General features: G+C 39.3%; 8 protein-coding genes and 1 non-coding gene across 9 annotated transcripts; 3 read left to right on the top strand and 6 right to left on the bottom strand.

The window, feature by feature from the left end:
• Window positions 1-45: 45 nt before the first annotated feature.
• On the bottom strand, window positions 46-9030 carry IRA2 (Ras GTPase activating protein IRA2; the record flags this gene model as incomplete). Its single annotated transcript, XM_002495159.1, has 1 exon — window positions 46-9030. One exon carries the CDS (start codon window positions 9028-9030, stop codon window positions 46-48), a length of 8985 nt encoding a protein of 2994 aa, XP_002495204.1.
• A 732-nt stretch (window positions 9031-9762) lies between these two features.
• On the bottom strand, window positions 9763-9833 carry ZYRO0B05808r. Its single transcript has one exon. It is a non-coding gene; the product is annotated as a tRNA-Gly (tRNA).
• Window positions 9834-9917: 84 nt separating this feature from the next.
• BMT2 (25S rRNA (adenine2142-N1)-methyltransferase) lies at window positions 9918-10931 on the bottom strand (the record flags this gene model as incomplete). Its single annotated transcript, XM_002495160.1, has 1 exon — window positions 9918-10931. One exon carries the CDS (start codon window positions 10929-10931, stop codon window positions 9918-9920), a length of 1014 nt encoding a protein of 337 aa, XP_002495205.1.
• A 56-nt stretch (window positions 10932-10987) lies between these two features.
• On the top strand, window positions 10988-13243 carry MAK5 (ATP-dependent RNA helicase; the record flags this gene model as incomplete). The annotated part of the gene is made up of 1 exon (XM_002495161.1): window positions 10988-13243. One exon carries the CDS (start codon window positions 10988-10990, stop codon window positions 13241-13243), a length of 2256 nt encoding a protein of 751 aa, XP_002495206.1.
• Window positions 13244-13404: 161 nt separating this feature from the next.
• SUP45 (translation termination factor eRF1) lies at window positions 13405-14727 on the bottom strand (the record flags this gene model as incomplete). Its single annotated transcript, XM_002495162.1, has 1 exon — window positions 13405-14727. The coding sequence occupies one exon, from the start codon at window positions 14725-14727 to the stop codon at window positions 13405-13407; it is 1323 nt and encodes a 440-aa protein (XP_002495207.1).
• Window positions 14728-15077: 350 nt separating this feature from the next.
• Window positions 15078-16493, bottom strand: ATG19 (Atg19p; the record flags this gene model as incomplete). Its single annotated transcript, XM_002495163.1, has 1 exon — window positions 15078-16493. The coding sequence occupies one exon, from the start codon at window positions 16491-16493 to the stop codon at window positions 15078-15080; it is 1416 nt and encodes a 471-aa protein (XP_002495208.1).
• Window positions 16494-16884: 391 nt separating this feature from the next.
• Window positions 16885-19731, bottom strand: PHM7 (Phm7p; the record flags this gene model as incomplete). Its single annotated transcript, XM_002495164.1, has 1 exon — window positions 16885-19731. The coding sequence occupies one exon, from the start codon at window positions 19729-19731 to the stop codon at window positions 16885-16887; it is 2847 nt and encodes a 948-aa protein (XP_002495209.1).
• A 3240-nt stretch (window positions 19732-22971) lies between these two features.
• On the top strand, window positions 22972-24111 carry ZYRO0B05940g (zinc-dependent alcohol dehydrogenase; the record flags this gene model as incomplete). Its single annotated transcript, XM_002495165.1, has 1 exon — window positions 22972-24111. The coding sequence occupies one exon, from the start codon at window positions 22972-22974 to the stop codon at window positions 24109-24111; it is 1140 nt and encodes a 379-aa protein (XP_002495210.1).
• A 318-nt stretch (window positions 24112-24429) lies between these two features.
• MRPS9 (mitochondrial 37S ribosomal protein uS9m) lies at window positions 24430-25266 on the top strand (the record flags this gene model as incomplete). The annotated part of the gene is made up of 1 exon (XM_002495166.1): window positions 24430-25266. One exon carries the CDS (start codon window positions 24430-24432, stop codon window positions 25264-25266), a length of 837 nt encoding a protein of 278 aa, XP_002495211.1.
• Window positions 25267-25495: the final 229 nt, after the last annotated feature.

The following is a 25495-nucleotide window of genomic DNA, read 5'->3' on the forward strand; positions in this document are numbered from 1 at the left end:
TTAAAAAAAACATATAATCATTTGAAAAGAGGCATTTGAAATAAGTCAGACTCCCTCTTGGAAACAAGACATTCTGGATAATATGACAGTTATAGCCCTTTTCCGGCGGTATATCAAATCGTCTTGAGAATCCAACACTGCTAGAATGTCAGTGACACTCTGATCAGAAACGTCTATCTTAGTGATAAACCCTAAACCTCTCTGTTTAATACGCGCCAAAGAGCTTTCATGGTATTCATCCAAGACACTGACCTCCGAGTGTCTGAGCATCATTCTTAATACATCGAATGAAACGGGAACACAATCAGATGTCATTTCAAGAGCAGATATTCTTCTTAACTCTTTTCTAGTGGCCATGTAAAAATTGAAGACACATGGTGGATTTGTTTTAATCAAAAATCTCATTACTAGTGCAAATCTCAATTTACATGGTTCATCGGATAAGGTACTATTGAAAAGAATGGCACCTTGGTACAGTGTAATGTTGGGACATTCTCTGTTAGATGATATCCATTTCAGTAGACACTTGGGCAAATAATTGTTGTTGTCCAATCCGATTAGATGGTCGTCCTTAGGTTTAACTTCATTCCATATGGAATGGAATTTCTCCGGAGGAAGTAAGAGATAAATGAAGAACAAATAGCATAGGTAATGAGTAGACTCTGGATAAATGCTATGTTCACGATATGAGTTTCTGAATTGTACCTGAAGAAATTCTATAGCAGCACTTTTCAGAGAAGGAACGGAACAACCACGGCATATCATTAGAAGAATGTTGTGAGCAAAATTTTTCTCACTCCAAATTCCGTCGTTATGTTCTTCTAATTCCGCCAAATAGGATTCTACGAAGAATCTAGATCTCATAAGAATGGGCGTCAATAACCGGTTTTCCTTATCACTCGCAAAATGGTTTTCATAGAGACGATTCAAACAGTTTGTCATGAACAAGAATCCACCTTCGAATATGACCGAACTTGGTGATTCCACAAGTACAGCAGATAGCCAAAATAGTTGCTTCATCAATTCTAATGAAGGGTCAAGACCCTCTACAACCTTGCTATAAGTGAATACATGCGCAATGACCAAAAACAGATGTTCATCAGTGATGTGAGGATCGGAATAAACTTTCAAAGTCTCATCGAGTAGATTCTTACAAAGAACTTCAGAAGTGTTAGTCTTTCCTATGATACCCAGGATCATCATAGCGCGAGCCGACAAAAACGAGTCATTGTTAAAAACGGCATCCACTAAATATTTCTTGTACCTTGTCTTCCATTGGGGAGCTTCTAATTTCCCAGAATAATCCATGAGGTAAACAAGATTAGTGGTGAATTGTTCCAGTGCTGCAAATTTACTTGCAAATGAGGAGACACTGAAACTCTGCATGGTGCGACCTTTGTATTGACTAAACCCAAACATGAATCTAAATCTCTGACGAAAAAAAGTGGTGCAAACACCATCCAATTTTTGCTTATCAGACTCAGGTAAAGAGTCGTTGATAGTTAGTGAATGGCATATGTTCATCAGGAGTTCGTATAATGAGGAACGTATTTCATTGGGACCTACGTCAATCAGAAGTGATGCGATGAATAGTGCCTCCGGTAAAAACATCTGGGCCATGAGAGGAGACTCAAAAAATAGCGGAACTATTGCCTTCACAAGAATGGTTAGTTCGGACCAACTTTGTGTGAATGTTTCCAATCTTAACGATGGTAAAAATGACTTAATCATATCCATTAAGCGGCCAATAATGTGGGATGTAACTTCAACAGTGGGTAGGGCGTTGAGTAAAGGTAATAATTTTTTCCAATCACGATTTTCAGAATCTCTGTCTAGCGCTTGATTCAAAACCTCCTCCACAATTAAAAAAGTCAAGCGACCTTCTAAGGCTAGGTGATGCCAAATTTGTTGGAGGTAAACCGCCGTAAAGCTTGGCTCTAAAACAGTAAGCCTAATTAATCCACGGATAATTTTTGCCGTGACCTCAGGTCCCTCTTCCTCATCCATTAGGTAAACATGTCTGTATACGTTAGGGACCCAGTAAGAAAGACAAAAAATCGTTTGAGGGACGAAATTGAAAGGTATGACTTGATTGAGCAATCCATTTATGAAGTATTCGAGAACATAGCGGGTCAAATCTGGAGAAGCCTTGGCAATAGATTTCGCAAGCAAGCATAAAAAGGTACCGCAGTCACCAGGAACGTGTACCTCCGGAGAGCTATGAAATCTAGTACCAAAATCCAATTTGAAAGTATCTTGAGTAGCGGCAAGTAGATTGTAAGAGACGTTCTTTACGGTTTCGTCTTCACTGAAAAGCCCTACCATGATAATCAAAAGGAGATGACAAACGGTCTTACACCTCTGTTCGTGCTCATCTTTATCGGTGTCAGTTACAGTGTCCTCTGCATCGGAAGCTAAACTCACCATGCCGTATTCGTCATCGATCTTGGCGAGAGCATAGTAGAACATCTTGACGATTTCTAAATATTTAGGACTGCTGAAAATGAGAATTCTACCACCCTCTAAACTCACGGTAAATTCTGAAGTAACGCCTGTATTAGAAGTAATGTTCACCGAAGACACGTTGTTAATTTGAAAAACTTCATTGAATTTCATATCCACTAGATGATCCCAACCATGAATCTTATACCGTTTGACAGTTTCGTGCAAAACTTGGAAAAACCTGTTACCAATTTTTAATGAAACAGGTGTGAACCGTTTTTTCCGTTCATCATATAGTGCCACATCATGCAACGATACGCGCACATCACTTATGACCTCCATGCTTTGTGCACCCAATCCCAGGGATTTCACAAAATCTGACTGCGAGTAACTGTTGACAAAGTGCTGGGGAACTTTGTGGGCCACAAAAGGATTAGCTTTAGTGAAAAGTTTATTCCACTGATTAACAAATTTCTCAGTAATATTGAAGTAGTAGTAGCCACAACAATTTTGGATAGCGATGGGTGGCACCAAGTTATTAAATAGTGACGTTAACTTGACTACATCAATTTCATGCTCATCAAAATGTGTACAGTCCAATACCAAGTAATATTTGACGCTCCAAATTCTAGCGTAAATCTGGAAAGTACGGTAAATAATTGTCTCAATCTCAATATTTTTACTCCGGAAACTACTAAACGTCAAAGTAATAATCGGTAAACCGTCAGAAGACATCGATTCGTGGACAAAAGTGTTTGTTGTGTCAAAAACTGCAATACTTCTGAACGCATGTCTACTCATGAATTCATATAATTGGGGATATTCCTCCTTACTGTCTATTATGCATTGTGGAATTTCATTTCTCAATTCCTCCCTTGGTTGACCCAGAATAGCCATATTTTCATCAATCGTCAAAAAACGTTGCTTTAAGTGTGGGAATTCGCTAAAGGATTGGAATTCGTCCAAATTGGCTTTCCTCATGTCCAATTCAAACAAATAAATGTATTTGTGGATGTAATTAAAATCAAATGGAATTGGAGTGGGGTCCAGATTAATGGGAATGTTCACATCACGTTTAGTTTCACAGATTTCTCTCAAAAATTCAAAGATTCTATCCCTGCATTCTTCGAGAAACTGGCTTTGAGATTCTAATACAGGCCATCTTGCAACGTTATCTGAACCGTTCGCTAAACTTTGGATAACCTTGGCTAACGTTATAAATGGACGTTTATAAGGAGCTTCCGATATTTCAATAATACTTTCTGATTCTGGACTAACTAGAGCAGGACAAAAGAACCTTAAAAATACGAATGACCCCACCGCCACATAAACATAAAGGGGAAATTTATCCTCTACAGCAGAGAAAATCGTTTGGCACAAAACGACCAATTCTGTTGGAAAAATGTCGACAGAACTTGTGATGGCATCTACTAGCAGAGTCATGTATTTCACAAAAAGTGCGACTTGAACATCTGTTCCTGGATCATGAGGATTTAATTTCTCTACTTCAAAATGTTCTTCTGAATTGATTAACTCGCTTAAAACTGGACGAAGCACACGAACCAAGTATTCATTGCCTTTATTTCTAGCAAAAAGCGATAAGGCTCTTGTAGCACAACTGTTTCTCCTTAAAATATCCATATGTCTAGGAGCATTTTTAATTTCATATTTGATCAACTCCATCACCAAGAGAATAGATGCATTTCTGCTATCAAAAGCATTCACCAACCCTGCAGCCAATGAATCGATTTCATTGGCAGGACAAATTTTAGTGAAGTTTATAACAGAACTTGGATTTTTCAGCCCAACTAGTATAATATTATTCTGTGCACGCAATTTTGATTCTTCCTCTTGCCCTTGGCAAGCGGAATAGTTGTTGACAATGTTGATGAAAACCTTCAAGAACGCAATCTTGATATTATTATCTTTAGAAAATCCCATAGGAAAAGAATATTGCAACCCAGCGTCAACGTTGGCGTTAGACAAATTAGTTAAAGAAATTATTACGTTTTCATTTAGAACGCTAATTTTATGCTTCAAAGACGGTGGGTAACTATCCAAATCGGTGCTTCTCTCCAAACCTTTGAGCAGGATGTTAAAATGGTTACCAAAAACGACATATTTTGATCGTTTTAACTCTTCCTCTGAAACTGAAGGTGGCACTTCCAATGGAACATTTTTCGTTAAAAATGCAAGAGCTTTGGAACATTCGATAGCGGTATCGATGAGCAAAATATCGACATCGCGCTTTCTTAGATCCATTTCACGGTGAGGTTTAGAAATGTTCCCGATATCGTACTCTCTATCCATTGTAAATTTGAACCAAATGGTAACTAACTTCAGCCATTTGTTTTTCAAGTTGTAATGACCAACAATTCCTAAGTTTCCTTCGGCACTCTCCATTGCCCTAAATACCTTTGACATGTGGATTACGGCTTTAAAGAATTTGATAGAGTCGTTAGGCATCTTTTCCAAAATTTCCACCATGTCATCGATAAAATTAATCACATCAACAGAAAATAATATCATGATTTTGTCGTCATCTTCACGCCTCAAGATGGTTCTAAGAATGATAATTATTTGTTCCAACAGGACAAAAGATAATTCATGTCCTGGAGCAGTCAAATCTAACTCCTTTAATTCGTCAATTTTTAACTTGAGATTGGAAAATAACGATTTAAAGGCGAAGGGATGTAACTCTGTACTTAAGATGTCCCTTGCACTTTCTCTGGTTAACAGCTCCGGTTTGTTTAACCAGTTGCACTGCTTAGAAATGAAATAATTAATTTGATGGCCCAAATCAATTCTCATATCACTTAAATTTGGGTATCTGACAGTGTCTACTGTAAGTAATACACCAGATAGAGATGCAATCATACCACCAAAACTCCTAAAATCCGAACTCTCCTCTTGATTCATATTTTTCACATTTGCTAAAGACATCCATTTCTTATAGATGAAACTCATAGCATCGAAAAGAATAGCATTGGGATGCTTAACGAATTTGAGAATATTGATCCTTAACCGTCTTTGGAATGCAACCGAACCTGAAGGTACGTAATTATCCTCTGACATGGATTTGACAAAAGCCAAATTATCCGCCCATGAAGGATCCAAATGGCCTGAAATTTTTCCATGGAATATAATTTCCATGTAAAACTCCCTGTATGCAGCTTTAACAAGTCTTTGGACATTACTTCTGTTACAATACAGCGAGACAAATAACCCACGACCGACAGTACCAAATATTAATGGGAAAGTACTTCGTTCAACCTCTAGAAATTCATCAAAGTTAACATCTGTCAACTCTACATTTCTACCTAAACGACCACGTACTTTCAGAGATTTGACCACAATATCTAAGATTGCTTCTCGTTTTTGGTTATCCAATTTCAAATCGAATAATGATGAACTGAAAAGAGTTATGGTATAGCTGTATAACTTGTAATATCCACATGTAGTCCTGGGTGATACGTTTTCACTAAATTCTGACATGTAGTTGATTAAGACGTCCATAAAGGATTGGGCTGTTTGTTGTAAATTAGCATCTGTATCGATGATGGCACAGAATATCGATTTAATTATGCTTCTAAAATCCTTTTCTGGCCATTCAGGATCAACATTTTCGATATGCGGTACAATAATATAATCTGTAATTCTTTTAAAAATACTGAAAATATTGACCATAATTCTTCTTGCATCATGTTCTCTGCTGCTAGTGTTATCCAATGCCATAGTCATGCTAGACCTAGAAGGTCTGGTGCTTGTCTCATCCGATCCACGTCTTTGTATTGCCTGTCTCAGAGGAGACCTAATGTTTCTAACCGCTGGTGAAGTACCGGTAGAAATGGTTGAAAAGTCACCGGCAACAGCAGTACTACCACTACCACCGCCGATACCACTGACGTTAGCACCTTGTGATCTTATGCTACTATGTGGAACTCTATCGGCTTCTAACGCTTCTGGTGATATAAGTATGGATGTCTTTTTTGCAGTAGACGAAGTACCTGAAACTCGCCTTGCTTTAGGAGCAATTAAATGACCAAATTGAACGTCAGTTTGATTAACAGGGGTGTTCACTAAGCTAGCTTCCGATGATGAGGAAGTATTGGAATTGGTTCGTACTACCGCTTGGCTATGACTACTATTGTAAAAATCCAATGCAGAGCCGCTGGTGGGAGATCCAATGGGTGCGTGTTGTGCATTAGATAAAGATGCAATGGATGATGATGATGATGAAGCTGCGCTTATCTTGAAAAGTTGACAACCATTACCACCATCTAAAACTGTTCCATCTAAAATTGATGAAACCAAATGTGTGACCTTACCATCAAAATATGGTAACGATTTCATGATGAGATCTGGTACCCAATAAAACAAAGTCTTCAAAAATTCGGCTGTCGTGAGAGCAGTCCCTTCTCTAAGTTCCCTTGTACTCGGTAAATGGAAAAAGACTCTAAAACCTTCTGTGTAGAGTGTCAACCGTTTCAAATTAGAACCTGATCCTACATCATTTAATTGTAGATGTGAAAGAAATGCATTTTGTTCTAATTGAGTTGATGCTGCAAAAAATTCAATCTGCAAACGACAATAGGCCGTTGGATGACGTGCGAGACATTTCTGTAAATATGGATTTAACTTTGCCTCTTTTTCCCAATTTTTACCTAGATCTAGATTGCATGCCAATATAGGGAAAAGCCTTTTACAAAATAAGACTGAAGGTACTGACGTATCAACCAGCGATACTGAAGAGGCCATTGTGAACAGTGTAATTAACGATTTAATTGTATCCATGATCGCTCGATCAGCTACTAAGTGTACGCCTGTGATGTTTTTCACTATAGTAGTGACCATTTTAACGCTTCTTTTCTTCGACGATGGTAATGTAGTCAACTTTTTCAATCCCTGAGTAAAATGTTTTATACTACCTCCAATTGGTCTTTCCCTTTCTTCAGTATCAGATTTCGCATTATTAGAATTATTACTCTTGACATCAGGGACATTTTTAAAAGAGGTCGCATTCAATTCTGTGAAAACGTCAGGATCCAACATCAATAACGTCATTAAAAATTTTAGAACGCTTGTATGAGATAGAGATTCTGATCCATCTGGTGTTGTATAAAGTTCTAAAACGTTACGCATGTGCGGTACCTCGGGTTGTATAGGTCTTGCGTCTGAATGCCACCTGTCTAAAGATTGATCTTCAGATTCCGAAAGATTAATATCTGAACCATTAGAACCGGTCGAAAGTGCAGAAGAAACTGACATAGAAGATGATGCTGATTGGGGCGTCGGTAGTTCCCTGGAATTATGAGTGCTGCTACTATTACCACCAGCAGTAAGACCAATGCCACTACTGCTGTTCATGTTACCGTTAGTACTATTAGTATGAGTGGTTACTGAAGTTAATAGACTAGAAACGTTGAAAGTGGAATAAGTTTCTTCAAATAAAGCAGATGCTAACTGTAAAATGGGCCTGGCAATTTCATCTTCATTTACAGAAGAAGAACTTGATGTCGAACTAACATTATCATGACTGACAAAGCTTGCCGTAGCACTACTAGTACTACCATTATTACCGCTAATGCTTCCACCACCGCTACTGCTTCCACCACCACTAATGCTTCCACCGCTACTACTAGATCCCGTACTTCTTCTTAAGAGACGGAAAACGTGGGTATATTCTGCTGGCCTACCTATTATCCAAAACATTAATGTTCTGGAAGCGTAATGAAGTAATAGACAGTGATAGATTGTTTTCCTCATATTATTAGCCATGCCTCTTACCATATCCAAATAACGGGCAACATTTCGTTTGTTCAAATAAACACAACCGAAAAGATCCATATAATGTAAAACACCTTGCTCAATACCAACATGATTTTCTAAGAAAGGTTTCAAAACCGTCCGCCTCAAATACCTCGTAAACTCTGCAGGGTTTGCCGCGGATATAAATCTGAGAATATAATTAACGGTTAAATCAACTTTATTGGCACAGCCAGTACCATTACGTTGCCTTAAGAATTGTTGCTGCGAGGGTAAAATGTTTGCAGACACCAACGAAGTGTTACCATACAGCTGCTGGGACATACCTCGCAAAATATGTAAAGCATTTGTATCGAATTTTATTCTACCACATAGATCTAGTAATCTAAGGGCAATTTCCGGGTCCAAAGGCTGTGGCGATACCGAATGGAAACATGGTCGATGCGTAGAAAATCCGATAACTCTACCAATACCACCGCCTCTTGGTTCTCCCGTACGCTTAGCTTCAATACCTTCCCACACATTTTCCATATTATCACTTAAAAGCCGTACTAGCACCAAAATAGACTGTATCTGTTCTTCATTCAATTGTAAAATGTTCTGCTGTTTACCCAAAATAGATTCAATTACTTCTAGGGAAGCTTGTACCACAGGATCAAAACCTTGTGAATAGGAAACGTCCATTATTATACCCCTATGCATAAGAAAAACCTCGTTACTTTCTACATCATGATATTGACCATGGCCCACTTCGTGTGGTAGAATCGGTAGGATTCTCTCCCAATACATGTGGTTTACTAAGGAGGGCACTGGACCAACCATTTTCTCTATTTTAAAAGGGAGTCGGGATAAAAGAATCTTAATACTATCAACGTTCGGGATAAAGAAAGAACAAAATGTTGACGAGTAACTACTGAGAGAAGCTCACAGAACTATGGAATTTCAATGTTACCACTATGGAAAGTACCTTCCTTTCTCTTTTTTTCAACTCAAAAAGACCTATTCCTGATATTTATCTTTTCTCCTTCTTCTTGTCCTCTTTCCACCTCTTGTATCACTACCAGTTATTGTTATTATTATCAGTATTGGTCCCAATCTTCTTCTTCTTCTTCTCCTTTTACTCCTACTACTGGTTCTCAACAGGTCTTGCTGATACTGGTCGTCGTTGGGTTTAGTTCCTGTTGGTAGTTGTTAACTTGTTCTCATGGTGGCAAGATGACTTGATCCTTTCTTTTTAGGAAGATATTCAAAAGAAAAAAGAGACGCAGTCTCTTTCCTTCCTTTTCTTTTTTGGGTGATCCTTCCTTCTTTAACGCCGCAACGGGGAAGTGAAATAGGAAAAAGAAATGGGTCCGATATCTGTGGGGAAAACTGTACAGAAAGACAAAAAGAAGGAAATTAAGGGTTGTGCGGGTAATGTAAAATACTGTATGTCTGCCCCGCAGCGGGCTTTCATTTACCAAACGCGGTAAACCGGACATGTTGCGTCCGGTGTTCGCTATGCCTACTGAGACCGCTGAAAGCTGCGGGATTATCGATCAGAAGTAATACCTTTGCGCGAGCCGGGAATCGAACCCGGGGCTCAACAATGGGAACGTTGAATTTTACCACTAAACCACTCGCGCATAGAAATTCTCATAAAAGGGTTTTGAGCGTATGCATCCGTGTCGGTAGAGACTCTCCAGCGTAGTTTCACGTGACTATGTACTCTATAGCATAATACAAAAATTGTTAAAACCTGGTTTATCGTGAAATTTGTGCTTCTTGGTGAATTTGTCGTAGCCTTCCTGATTCTTCGAACTAGTACGACGTAATAACATGTAGCACAATTTTTTGGATTCGTGGTATTTCACCATTGAATAACCCAAGAATTCCATTAATTGCGTAAAATGGTTCTTGCTCATGTACCTCGAATGGTTAATACACGGTAGCGGTAACACGACGAACAGATAGCCATTTTCTCTGAGAAAATGTTCGAATCTCATGCACATCTGTCCTCTTTGTATCGGTGTCGGGACGAAATTTAACACCAGTGAACAGGATACAAAATCGAACTTTTCACCTTCGTCCTTAGGCAGCGGTCTTTGCATGAAATCTTGTTTTTGAATGCCTGGTTGTGAACTTTCTAGGTCTATTCGTATTACAGGTTCGAAAAGTCCACAAGTACTTATTCGATTTTCAGTACTCAAAGAACCAATTTCTAAGGCGCTAAGAGAACCATCGCTTCTGTGACCTAATTCTTGTAGCCATTGTACTAGTATTTTAGAGGAGTCGCCACCCCTGTTATTTGTCTGTCCCACACGGCTTGCCAATTGGTAATCCCTGAGCCCACCACGACTATGAATCTGATTCATAATGTATCCAAGGCATTGGACAAGTTCTTGTTCAGATTGCAGACTTTGCGCTTTGAGCAGTTGTGGTTCCATATCATCCCTTGAGGTGCCTATTTCGTACTGCCGTTTCATTTTGGGATTAAGAGAATCGTCAATGGTTTTCTTATTAGCGTCTTCGTCATTATCCACCAGTGATATGCCTAGTTTGTTGCATAGAATACGTCTTTTATTGATTAATAAATGGAATCTTCTGATAATCCTTCTAGATTTAGTAGGCTTGATGCTAATTGGAACATTCCCAGATACCTGACGACCGGTGATCGTCTTCCTTTTCCTGGATATCATTGCTGACCTTTTTTTCATTATGTGAAACTTTTCATCGAAGCTCATCGCGATGAGCTTTGAAAATATTATCTGAAAAATTTCAACATTCGAGATGAGATGAGATGAGCAATACAAGAACTACGGTAAAGAAAATGGTTAAAAATCATGGTAAGGCTCTCAAGAAATCTAAGCTTGGACCTTCAAAAGCAGCTAAAAAAACCCAAGCTAAAAAAAAGTCAAATGCTCCTCAAGGTAAAGTTGTAGGAGCTACTGAATTGAATTGGAAAAAAGTTGATATTCCTGATACTTTGGATGATTATGGTGGATTCTACGGATTAGAAGAAATTGACGGTGTCGATGTTAAAGTCGTTGATGGGAAAGTTCAGTTTATTGCTCGTGATGAAACTGCCGTGAAATCAAAGGACGATGAAGCCAAATCTGAACCTGAGAATGAAGAACCAGCGCAAGAACAGGACCAGACAAATGAAGAAGCAGAGCAAGAGCAAGAGCAAGAGCAAGAGCAAGAGCAAGAGCAAGAGCAAGAGCACAAATCTGAAGAAGAAGAACAGGAATCTGATGATGAAGAGCAGGATCAAGATGAAAATCAAGAACTGAAACCCAACGTTTTCAATTCCGAATTGAATTTAGAAGATTTTTCTTCTCCAGAACTCCCAGAATGGCAAAAAATTGCACCTTTATCCTTCACAGTTCTTAATGGCTTGTCCCAACAGGGCTTCACTAAGCCAACCGATATTCAAAAGGAAGTCTTACCTTTAGCTCTCAAAAATGAGGATATTATGGGTAAAGCCGCCACAGGTTCGGGTAAAACTTTGGCCTACGGTATTCCATTGCTAGAAAGTTTGGTTCATGAACCCGATCACAGTAAATCTATCGGTTTAATATTTACCCCCACGAGAGAGTTAGCTCAGCAGGTTACTCAACATCTAAAGAAATTGGGCCAATTGATTATTCAAAAATCAAAATTTGCCATATTACCGCTAACAGGTGGTCTTTCCATTCAAAAACAGGAACGTATTTTAAAATATGAAAATAGTGCAAGAATCGTCGTGGCAACTCCGGGAAGATTTTTAGAGCTAATTGAAAAGAACATCGACTTGATTCCACGTTTTGCTCGTATCAATACATTGGTATTGGATGAAGCTGATAGGTTATTGCAAGATGGTCATTTTGATGAGTTTGAAAAAATTTTGAAACTATTGGGTGGTGCTCGTAAGAGCTTTGACAAAACTGGTTGGCAAACAATGATTTTCTCTGCTACTTTCTCATTAAGTTTATTCAGTAAATTGGCCACTGCGTCTTGGAAATCGTTGAAGAAGGATGAAGACGAAATGGAGCAAGTCTTGAAACATTTGATGCAAAAGATCCGGTTCAAATCAAAGCCAGTCATCGTTGATACTAATTCGGAGGAAAAGATTAAATCTCAAATTAGAGAGTCATTGATAGAATGTGGACCTATGGAGCGTGACTTGTATTCCTACTACTTTTTAGCAATGTATCCTGGTACTACCCTAATCTTCTGCAATTCTATTGATTCTGTTAAGAAATTATGTGCATACTTCAACAACTTAAAAATCGATGCATTCCAAATTCACTCTTCCATGACTCAAAAGAATCGTCTCCGTAGTTTGGAAAGATATCTACAGAAATCTGCTCAAAACGATAGTCAGAATAAAGCTACAGTTTTAGTTGCCAGTGACGTGGCCGCTAGAGGTCTGGATATCCCAGGAATTAAACATGTTGTGCACTACCATTTACCAAGAACCGCGGACACCTATATTCATAGGTCTGGTAGAACAGCTCGTGCTGATAACGAAGGTGTCTCCGTAATGATCTGTTCACCAGAAGAAGCTATGGGACCACTAAGAAAGCTAAGAAAGATGTTAGCTGATAAGAGCGCTGAAGACGAATATACCAAGCATAAAAAATGGCAGAAGGAGGTTCCTCTATTACCGATTGAACTGGATATTGTCAATGAATTGAAAGAGCGTGGTTCATTAGCCAGTGAATTGGCCGAGCATCAATTGGCTTTAACATCTATCAATAAGCAAGATAATTGGATGCAGAAAGCCGCTGAAGATCTAGGAATTGATATTGATTCTGATGAAGAATTCATGGATTCGAACAAGAGTAAGAAACAGAAAAAAACCATGGGCAAAGTTGAAGCCAAGCAAGCGAGAGCATATTTGAATCAACTTTTGAGTCGCCCCATTAGAAAGGACAGACGACAAAAGTATTTGACCGGTGGATTTGTCAATTTAGCTGATAATATAGTCAAGAAAAGAGGCCACGAATCGATTATTGGTCATGACAAAGTAGATGCTCTCGAAACTCTCAAGAGTAAGAAAAGGAGAAAGTAGTTAGGTTATAATGTATTTTAAAATGTTGTATGTTTAATTTAATATACAGTTAGTTAATTAATTCAATTATGGATATAGCGGCAGGGGAAAAAGAGAAAAAAATTACAAGGAAACAATTATACACTTACAAAATACTCCATCTCTTGGGGGTTTTATCATGCTTAGAAAATTTCGTAATCGGAGCCAATATCCCCGTCGTAGTATTCATCCTCAGATTCATCGACTAACTGTTCGAAATTGACCTTATAACGTAGAATACCACCGATACCACCGAAACCAGAGACGAATTGAGCACCTTCAGATGACTTATCGGTAATAAATTCTAAGTGAGCACCGTAGTTTTTGTAATTCTCTGCTAGCCATTCGATTAGTGGCATTTCATCTACGATTTCCATCTCTTGACCAGTATTCTTGTCGATAGCTTGTGATTTGTCCAGTTGATCAGGTTCTGCGAATTTTAGTACTTCTTCACCTTCATCGTTCTTAAAGACGTATCTTATAGTTTCCATATTTTCATAAACGATTAAGGATTCGATGGAACCCAAGTCCAAAGCTTTCAGGGTGTCATCAATACCATAACAGAATTTACCTGAATCTAGAGATATTTCCTCGAAGTATTCTGTCAGAAGTTTCTTTTCTTGAACAAACTTAACGTTCGCTAAAGTTTCTGCAGATAATTCAATTGCTTGGTTGAAACCGTTCTCACCACCATAAGAGATATCGACAATTTTAATGATTTTAGAGGCTAATCTTTGATCGAATAGTTCAGATTTGGCCAAATCGGTCTTGAAATCTGCTGAACCAGCCAAAATCAAACCTTTAACATTAATCTTATCGTTAGTGATGAAATTTTGTACAGCAACTTCTGCCACTTTTCTCACATAGTTATGTCTCTTTTCTTCTCTTAAACGTGCGAAACGCATAGCAGATTGTCCACCTCTACCGTGTTTCTTTGGTAAATCAACTGAAAATTTGTGCAAAACGGTTCTGGTGTTACCAGAAAGCGAACCAAACAAGGATCCTTGACCATCCATAACAATGAAACCGAATTTGTCATCAGCTTCCAGCAGTTCTGATAGAACTTCAGTATGGAATTTGTTATCACACAAATATAAGGATGTGTTGATTGGCTTATAAGGTTCGATATCGAATGTAACTTTCTTTTCCTTACCTTCTTCATTGATAATATCACCACAATAGATAACTAAACCATTTGGTGGAACTTTAGTGTAAAGTTTTAGCTTTTGTTGAGTAGAAGTAATGGCAGATAAAACGGATAGACGGTTAACTCTTGATTTAATGTTAGATGCGGTACCATATTCATCTGTTAACATTTTTTGGTAGATGGAAATTTGACCCTTTGGTGGAATCACCAATGAAATCATGGATGTACCATTACCACGAGCACTTTCCAATGATTTGATCAGCTTTTTAACTCTCCAGATTTCAATATTCTTCTCAGCGTCTGTTTCTAAATTTCCCATGATGAAATGAGGTCCTTGACGGTCTTAACAGAACTTCTAACGAGTGGTAAATGTGATTACTGTTCGACTTTATGTGTTTTATAATTTAATTCTATATAATTCATCTGAACATTGAAAATTTTTTTTTTTCACTTCGTATTACTCGAGGAAAGAAAGAAAAAAGGGTCACATGCTCTGGCGCCAGGTAAGATGTCACTAAATAAAATGTCACTAAATAAAATAAAATAAAATAAAATAAAATAAAATAAAATACTATTCCATGTTTAAGTACTTACTATCCCCATATCCATAAGCTATGTAGTACCTCAAAAAAAGAGAAAACCAAAAGGCAAAAGAGCTAAACTCCAAGATTACACATCGTCCTCGCTCAAAAAATCGTACTCCTCCCAGTTAGTATCGCTGCCCGAGTCTGAACACAGACTGTACTCGTCATTGGTCATTGAAGAGCTTATAACGCCTTCGTCTTCTTTAGCCAGCGAAGACAATGGCTTGCAGCTACTTTGATCTTCCGGCGCTGCTGACGGAGTTAATGTTGCCGTTGGCGATGGTGAAGGAGACTTTGACAACCGAGGTGGCTTTAATTTGATAGAAGTATCCAATAACCACGAGCTGGATCCTGTGTACAGAACTTCTTCTTTGTTCTTCCCGTCCAATATATCAATACGAGCACATTCTATGACCGAGCCACGAGAAATCTTCTTGTGGAACAATTTCCTGTTACCTGGTCTCAATTCATGAGGTCCTAGATAACTTTCAACTGTAGGTCTAGACCCTGAGGTTGATGAATCGCATGTTGCAAGAACTAGAGTACAATCACCGGGTAAAGCACGTCTTCCATTGTTGTAGATATCAAAAGTTAACAAATCGTCCCTGTGAGATACTGTGATCTCCAGTGAAGCAAATTCATGTCTAGATCTCGGTTTTTCACTAGAAGCAGCCTTTGCCTGATGTGCACAGTATGCCCTGTAACCACGAACTACTTCACGCACTGCCTCCACGCTGGAAAACATTTCAAAGATATCCTTTTCATGTTCAGGAATATCCACAATGACTTCCTTGTCGTTTAAAGTCATGGAACTTAATCCTGTGGTATCAAGGTGAGTACCCTTTCTCAGGGGAGTATTGATCTTGGCCATATTATGGTGACGTCTATGAGAATTTGCCTCCACGCCCTTAGCCTCACAGGATGAACATAGATCAAAATTATTACAATCCAAACATTTGAAACGAGGACCTACAATAGGTTTAGCAGATGTATCGTATTCTGGGTAGCACACGTCACAAAAGACAGCTTCATGTACAGGACCTGTTGGTAGTGCGACTGCTGGAGCTGCAACTGCCGGTGTTGGAACTGTTGGAGTTGCAATAGGTTTATTGTGTTGGGTATCTACTGACAACTGTAGTTTTTTGACAGAGCCCACAAGTTCCTCCCATTGTTTTGCGCTTACAAGAACATCATTCTGAGGTTCAGGTTCAGGTGCTGCTGGTACACTGGGTTTATCATAGATTAAAACGATATGAGGCTTTGTAGACTCTTTGGAAAACATAAATTTTTCAGTATCTTGTTGATTCGAAAGCAAAATATCAGTCTCTAAATCCTTCTTGCCATGACAGATACAGCGACCCATAACTAATTTATCTTCAAAAACATTATCAATTCCAAATGTATGTTTAATGAATTCTTCAAGGGATTGTTTTCTCCTAGCATCAAAGATTTCTCCTCTTGCGCCATAAACGACACCTACATTTCTTAAAGTTTCACTCATTCTCGAGTGGAATGATTAGAATGGTAACTGGGTGAAGAAATAGTGCTTTATCTTCGAAACCTGGCAGTCTTTAATAGTTCAAAGCCTTTATCCCTTTGCTTGACGGTAAAGGGTACCCCTATCCTTTTCTAGCCCGAAGTCATCATAAACGAAATCTGGGGAATAAGCATTAGACGCCCATGTTAAGCAGAATAATATCACCATAATACGCATAAACTCCAGCTCCCACATCATGTAATTCTGAAATCTCCAAACTTGAGATTTGTTTACAAAACGTGAAATAGTAGTAGTATTTCGAGAGTTGTTCTTTATTAAAATTATAGCATTATAAATTACAAAAAAAAAAAAAAAGAATAAAAATAAAAATATCTGTAGAGAAGCTCAACCAACATTAAATTTCGAAATCTGGTGGATCGCCTGTATACTGAGATCTACCCTTCTCATCGTAAGCAGTGTTTTCATCCCTAACATCTGCACCAACTTCTTGGGCTAATTCGATCTGTTGTTTCGAAACACCCATTGGATCTTCACAAACCCAGATTATTGGGTCCTTGTCAACAACGCTAGGATCTGTGTAGGCACAATCCAATTCAGAATCTACGTATTCAACAGTAGTTTCCAAAACTGTCGGCAGTCTTGAACGAACCTCCTCAAATGAGTAGTATTTGCTTGGTTGGAAATATAACATAACTCTTTCTCTCCATGATTTTGGCTTTTCTGGACCCCATTCTCTAATTGGTCCACCAGAAAATGGTATCCTTTTCGTACTTCCGATTTGTTTGTTGTCTGCAAATACATCTGTTTTCTTTGAAGATAGTGATTCACTACCTACAGTTGGAGCACCTTCACGTTCCACAACGAATAGACGATCTTCATTGGGTTTATCCATTTCGGCAGATTCAAAATCTTCCATCTCACGATCACCTTTTTCTAAATCATTATTGCCAGCAAGTGTTTCCTTCCTATCTAACTCTTTACCAGAGGTACCGACAGCATTATCGTGCAATCTATATTCCAATGAACCAGCATCATTTTCGTCATCGTTATCAACTTGATCTCTTTTAATATCACCTTCTTCAACTTCATCAATTGCATTTTTGACTTCATGCAAACCTTGATCACTTGGATAACTAGCTTGGTTTTCACCATAGACGTAACGAATTGCACTTAATGGCACGCTATCGATTAATGGAATAAATCTTCTCTTTAACCATATATGAGCACCAGCGGTTGCAACTAATGCAACGATTTCTAATACCAATGGCCCCCAGGTCTTTGCCATAATGAAAAGACCAATTAGACAGACTTGTGATAAATAAAGACCACAGAATACTTGGAACAATGCATGAGGATAGTTACGACCCTTAGAATCGAAGGTAAAACCTTGAACGTAGTTCAAAGTGTAAATGTAAGCGAGGTACATCAGCGAAAGACCGACGAATGAGAAGACTAAAATTAATGGTGCAATCACTGAGTAACAAAGGGCAATGGCAACTAATAATTCCATGATTGGGTATGCAACACCCATTGATGGTTTGGCCAAAGTGCAGTAACGATTCCACTTCTTACGTGGAGTAGAATCCAATATCTTACCGATAAATTTGGATAGAATTAACGTAACCAGTTGTAACAATGTACCGCTTGATACTGATAAGCCTTGTAGTAGGAAATAAGAAATGTAAAAGTTTGATGCCTTTGGTAAATTGTTTGCCAATAGTGTCATTGCGGAAGATGGATCCTCGATAATAGCATCAACAGTCGCAGATGCTGATGAAGTACAAGTGGTCACTAAGAAAACTTGAACCACTTGGAATGCAAAATACCAGCTTTGACAATACAAATCAGTTTCTTGCACAGTCATACAACCACTTTTCCTACCCGCCAACATAATAATTGGTGGCACCAATGACATTAATATACCTAGCGCAACTGCAGGCAAAATACCTGTAATTAACCCAAGCAATGGTTTAGGACACTTATCAATGAATTGTAACCAGTGAATTTTCGAAGTTAAGAAACTGATATTAGAAATACAACCGACAAGTGCAACTGGAATTGCCCAGAAAATAATCATAGCTGTCAAAAATGCATTTGCACCTGTACGCTTAGATTTTCTCATTGGTTTCGTCAATTCCATATTACCCCAGCTGATATCTTCAGAAGCAAAGCCAATAATTGCTCTGCTATACATTCCCTTCAAGCGGTTTTTAATCGTTTGGTATGCCCTCTGAGCTTCCAATTGAGATGGAAACTGAACAAAGCAAACAGGTAGGATCTTTGTATCATCCCAATGTGCTTGTAAATCGTGAATATCTTCATTCAGTTCACCAATCTTATTGGCATCGTACTCGATAACATCAACCTTTTCACCTAAAAATGGAATCTTCCACTTACCCAAACGTCTCTTTGGTCTTTTCTTTTCCGGAATGTAGTCCTCTAATTTATCACCATCGACTTCAGGGACTCCGACTTTCTTATCAGCCTTGAGCTTTAATTTGACACATTTGTTAATACATTTGTTCAACGCAGCTTCCAATTTTTGAGCACTCTTTGTTCTTTCTCCAACCAATTTTTGCAATTCTGTTTCATCATGAGCGAATGCAATACGATCTGCTCGAGGGAAAGTGCTTAAGATTGCCTCTTCATTCATTATTTCGGAGTGTAACTCCGTGATCACCAATGTTCTCGAGCTAACTAAAGAATCGTACATCGGACTCGTCTGCAATGCATGTCTAACCATAATGTAGTAGTACAACTCCCTGTAGACGGTAAACACAATTGCACCGTAGAAGATCCACGACAGAAAGACATGAGCAAAAAATCTGTTCTTATTGGTAACATTGGAAAATGCCAACAGTTCAAAACCTTTGAAATTCCTACCATTCGTAGCATTCACTGGCAGAATGATAGGGTAAAGCAAGATGATACCCAATAGTGAAAACCCAGCACCAAGGGCAATGTATCTGAGATAAAAGTACCCATCTAGACTTGCATGTTGAATCAAAAAAGAGTGTGGACGTGACAACAAATATGAAACCCAACGGAAATAACCAGAGGGAACAGATTCTGTTCTTTCCTCATCTTTAAGGGTTTTGACATCATCTAGCGTACGTGGCTCGTAAACCCTTCTGTCTTTTGGTCTAAGAGTCAGAAAGGCAAGCGTGAATATAGCTGCTATACAGCCATTGAAAATCAACGACGAGACAAAGGCAGACGTCGAAGACGAAGAATCTGCCATATCTGTAAGTTGAAATCCTAGAGATCAGAATTTCTCGAGGATATGCAAAGAGAAGATCAAATGTTCGAATCAAGAAAAACAAGAAATATATACATATACTAGATTTGTTTTGGGTTTCCTCTACGCCGTTTATATAATTTCACCTACAAGGATTGCTGTACTACTACAAAATTTGAAATCGTAACCATTATTATTGTACTAAAAAAAATAAAAAAAAAAAAAAAAAATAGCAAAACGGTTAAAGAATGAAGAGGCACTTCCGGGAGCGGGATCTGCTAGAGCTATCTTCGAGGGATCTCCGCAGTGGCGAAGCTCTTGGCGTAGTCTCGGTTCTCGTAGCCGTGCTTTGACCCTCTTCCTTACTCTGCCAGACGAAACATTACGAAGCACTAAAGAAGTCCTTCGTACCCAGCCAGTACTACGATTACTTAGTAGAAACCAGCGCCTTACGACGCGAACGCGAAATGGTCAAATAAAGAGATGGCTTGTAGAATTAGATTTAAATTTCTTTTTAAGATCATGCGGAGAAGGCGGGGCAGCCACTGATTCTAGAAAATTTGTTTGCTATCGGGCTGATTTGACTCCTAGGGTTCATGGAATATATATTGTATTAGAGTGGCAGAAACTCCGATATTTCCCTAAGTGGATGTGATTTCTAGAGCTAGTAGGATGAGTCTATTAAAGTTGAAACCCTAGAGAGTAAATGACCCATGATCCGTGGTTTCCTGAAGCCGATGACGTCTCCAGATTGTTTACTAGTAGCTTTCACCCAGATTCGGAGTTTAAGAGGGCTAGCGAGGGTATCTCCGCGTGCGGAGGGGAAAGAGGCGTTCTTCAAGTGGATCCGAAGGAGGGACCTCAATTAGTCTTAGATTGAAATCTGCTACCGTCGCTGATTACAAAAGACTTTTCCTAGTCACTGAGTGATCAACATCTTGCTGGACACTGCCAGAAGTATGACGTCTACGACAGCATATGCTCTAACAAGAGTTGTTCTTACTTAGCCTATCTACGTTTCCGACATCGCTATCTAAACTTTCACTGACGATACTCGGTAATTCGTAACGTTTCAATTGCGTATTGAGTTATACTTGTAGCTTTTTTTTCATTGTTTTTATTATGTTAAGCCGACTCCGAAGACCTAAACGTTAACTTATCTTGCGTGTTGTCTGTGAATAAAGTGACGCAGTGGGAAACCGAGCGTTTCCAAGCTTCCTGGTCCTCTGACCACGTTAGATCATAAACAATCTGGAATGCTTATCTTGTCTACACTCTTTAAGATTCTTATCAAGCGACTGCCCCTCCAAGTTGTGTTTCAGGACACACACAAGAATACAAGGCAAGATATAAGCCTATCATTGTACCAAGCAAACGAAAAACCCCAAATGCTGCAATAAAGATGACTTCACTCAATTGCATGTACGTTTGGATTTGAGATCGACAAGTTATACATAATAATAATAACAATAATATTAATAACAGCCTTGTCCCGGAGCGAGAACGTTATATTCGAGTGTGGTAATCAAGAAATGCCCACCCAGATCTACATCTCTACCCCTTTTATACCCATCCCTAGTCGGTTCGGTTCGAATTCAATTTATGACTGCTCACAATAATACGGAAGCTTGAAGAAATTCACGCTCGTTAATGATAAACACTTCATCATAATTCATTAGTGTACCAATCGAAATGTTAAGGGTGAAGCCATCTTGGAACTCAAAGGTTATAAGAGACACCCTATGGGACTATCACAATCACCTAAAGTAACCTAAGGGTCATCGGTGGCATGTACTTGCCTACGGATAAAACAAGATATAAGAACCTCCTCCCGGAATGCAAATTAAAGTCTCCAGTGTCTTCTGCAGATACTGTGTCTTTACCAAGATTAATTGAGAATGTCATGTGGTAGAACTAGTGCTGCCAATGAAATAAAAGAGCTGCAGCTTTTGGTGGACTTCACTAGTGCAAGAAGTAAGCGAGTGTCGAGTCAAATTTCTTTCTACGCCAGTGAGTCTATCACAGATACCAATTTCGCTTTTGCAAAACGCCAGAATGACATCTATTTTACTCTGAAGCGAGCCGCTCATAAAAGAGTTGTATTCCTCAACAAGCATTCGCAGATGTAATGTTTGGTTGTGATTCTCCTGATTCATTGGAGAATAAATTTCAAGTGTTTTGTTACATACACCCCAAAGGCAAATACCAGGTCTTTAGGCCAGGGAGAGGCCAGGAAGCGGCTTCGTTTCAAATTCGATCGTTACTCAAAGGGACAATTGTAGAATATTGTGTAGCGGTTGGAAGTCCTAGAAGTTGCATACAACCCTGGTACTGATGGAATCGTCCTCGTTTCACAACGGATATCAATACGAAAAATCTGAAAAGAAAACTAATATCAATAAACGATATGCATTTAATGACTCCCTTGAAGGACCGAAATTCCCATCGTATGTCAATGACAGCCAGATTCCGCGTGGTGTAGTGATTGAAATTTTTTTTAACTGACGCCGTTGTCCGGTAGAACCGGGTCGTCGGACCTTTGCTGTCATCACTAATATTAGGACATACTATGTTATCTTCCGATATTGCTGCAATTAACCAACGGAAGTTATTCCGACAGGAAAGGGAGAGTGCGAAGAATGTGACAGTTATAGTGGAATGCAGGGCCAGGACTAAGTCCATCGGCAACAACAGCAGCAGCAGTCTAATCGACCAAGAATGAAAAGTTGCAGCTTTTCTTTTTCTTCAACCAGCATTTTTCGTAGATCACTCTTACCACTAGTCTTGCCATTCCTCTCACCAAAACCCTACACTAGTACTGCCACATCGCACTCTATCGTTATTACCACTTTTTTTTTTTTTACTGTCGAATCGTAGTCGTACCACTATACGCAGACACCCAGACCTTCGGATTCCACTCCGGAGTTGTAACAGCCGCACAGTACCATCTCGAGATGAGCTACAGGAATACGCTCGCCAACTAGATGCATAGGGCAAACAGGTGAGGTCTGCCCTATAGAGCTGAAATATCTGGCGATGCGAGAATAAGTTGTTTAGGCCATCTCATCCAATACGCATTCCATTACCCGATGATGCATAGTGTCATGGTACCACTACCCATTTAGCTACTTGTCCACTGATTGCTATACACCCTTTAGTACCGGCAGATGAGCTCAAAATGAGTGCAAGCCCTTTTGTATATAAGAGGGCAATGATGTCTTGAGTGTGGAAAATACGATTTGGATGCAACAAATCAAGAAGAACAAGAACAACAACAGTTCAGTTTATTTCTCACTACAAACAACCAAAAACAACATAATGTCTGCTGCTCCAGCTCCAGTTATCCCAAAGACCCAAAAGGGTGTTGTCTTCAACGAAAGCAACGGTCCATTGGAATACAAAGAAATTCCAGTCCCAACCCCAAAGCCAAATGAAATCTTGATTCACGTCAGATACTCTGGTGTCTGTCACACCGATTTGCACGCCTGGAAGGGTGACTGGCCATTGCCAACTAAGTTGCCATTGGTCGGTGGTCACGAAGGTGCTGGTGAAGTCATTGCCCTAGGTTCTAACGTCAAGAACTGGAAGGTCGGTGACTTGGCCGGTATCAAATGGTTGAACGGTTCATGTATGTCCTGTGAATCTTGTGAACAATCTAACGAATCCAACTGTCCAGATGCTGACCTTTCCGGTTACACTCACGACGGTTCTTTCCAACAATACGCTACCGCTGACGCCGTCCAAGCTGCTCACATCCCACCAGGAACTGATCTAGCTGAAGTTGCTCCAGTTCTATGTGCTGGTATCACTGTCTACAAGGCTTTGAAGAGTGCTAACTTGAAGGCCGGCCAATGGGTTGCCATCTCTGGTGCTGCTGGTGGTCTAGGTTCTCTAGCCGTCCAATTCGCCAAGGCTATGGGTCTAAGAGTTGTCGGTATTGACGGTGGTCCAGGTAAGGAAGAATTGTTCAAGACCTTGGGTGGTGAAGTTTTCATCGACTTCCAAAAGGAAAGTGACATTGTTGGTGCCGTTGTCAACGCTACTAACGGTGGTGCTCACGGTGTTGTCAACGTTTCCGTCAGTGAAGGTGCTATCTCTGCTTCTACCAAGTACGTTAGAGCTTGTGGTACTTCTGTTCTTGTCGGTATGCCAGCAGGTGCTGTCTGCAAGTCCGAAGTTTTCGACCAAGTCGTTAGATCTACCAAGATTGTCGGTTCTTACGTCGGTAACAGAGCTGACACCAGAGAAGCTCTAGATTTCTTCGCTCGTGGTTTGGTCCATGCTCCAATCAACGTGGTCCCATTGTCCACTTTGCCAGAAATCTTCGAGAAGATGGAAAAGGGACAAATCATCGGTAGATACGTCGTTGACACCTCCAAATAAGATTGGTAATGGATTTCATGAGTCATGATAGTTTGTTTCTGAAGTGCAAGTTTTTTAATATAAAGTGTAAACCAATATAGATATAATAACGATTATATGCAGTTAAAAGCCACATTTTTATAGATTTGAAGAAAATTGTTCTTTCAATCGAGCTACTAGTTAATTCTTTGTCTATAGTTGTTAATGGGAAGTTCTTTGTCCGTGTGAAGCTTTTTTTTTTTTCTTCCTTCCTTCTACTTTTCTTCATCGAATACCAAAGTTGATCAAAAACTCATCACTTCAAAAAAAAAAAAATCAACAAAAGAATTCAGAAGCTCGATGTTCTCACGAGTCCTCCAGCTGTCCAAGCTGTCATACAGGCAGCCCTGTAGAGGATTTTCTACAGGCCAACTTTTATGCAAACCAGTTGAGCAATTCCCAATGAGAACAGTCCCAAAACTACCTACTTTTTACTCTGCCAACCCACACCATGAACACAGAATTGATCGTTTGGAGTCCCTTTTACGCAAGTATGTTAAGCTTCCACTACAATCCATTTCTCAGCAGCAATTAGAAAGACCGGTATGGATTACATTAGATGATTACGCACTAGTTGGTGGTGGTACCCGATTAAAACCAATCCAATATCAGCAGTTACTATCGTTATTGAACAAACTACACGCCATCGATCCTCAGTTGACCAATGATGAAATTAAGCAAGAACTATCACAGTACTACAGAAAAAGTAATATGTCAGCCACTAGTGCCAAATTAAAGACATTGGACGAATTTGGCAGATCCATTGCTATCGGTAGAAGAAAGGCCTCAGTCTCTAAAGTTCAAATGGTGAAAGGTACTGGTGAAATTATCGTCAATGGTAGATCTCTAAATGACTATTTTGTCAAATTAAAGGATAGAGAATCCGTAGCATACCCTCTGCAAGCTGTTGATTCCGTTGGTAAATACAACATCTTTATTACTACCTCTGGCGGTGGCCCTACTGGTCAAGCTGAAGCTAGTATGCATGCTATTGCCAAGGCCCTACTAATTTTCAACCCTCTGCTAAAGCCAAGACTAAGGAAGGCCGGTACTTTGACGAGAGACTACAGACACGTTGAGAGAAAGAAACCTGGTCATAAGAAATCCAGAAAGATGCCCACATGGGTCAAGAGGTGAATTCCAACCATATCCATTTTTTTTTTTTTTCTCTTTTTTTACTTGTATATACAAATACTTCTATTATTTCGGTACAATTAGATCCTCCAACTGAGGTGTCTTGCGTAAAAGAAGGGCCATATCGTCCCTGGAAATGGTCTCTCTGCCAGCATGGCGTGCAAATGCCTCCAAATCCTTTCCCATCTCTACCAATTGCATATAACACATCTCAACAAGAGCATTTGTGTAA

This window comes from Zygosaccharomyces rouxii, assembly GCF_000026365.1.
Source record: "Zygosaccharomyces rouxii strain CBS732 chromosome B complete sequence".
In the NCBI taxonomy this organism is placed as follows: Eukaryota; Fungi; Ascomycota; class Saccharomycetes; order Saccharomycetales; family Saccharomycetaceae; genus Zygosaccharomyces; species Zygosaccharomyces rouxii.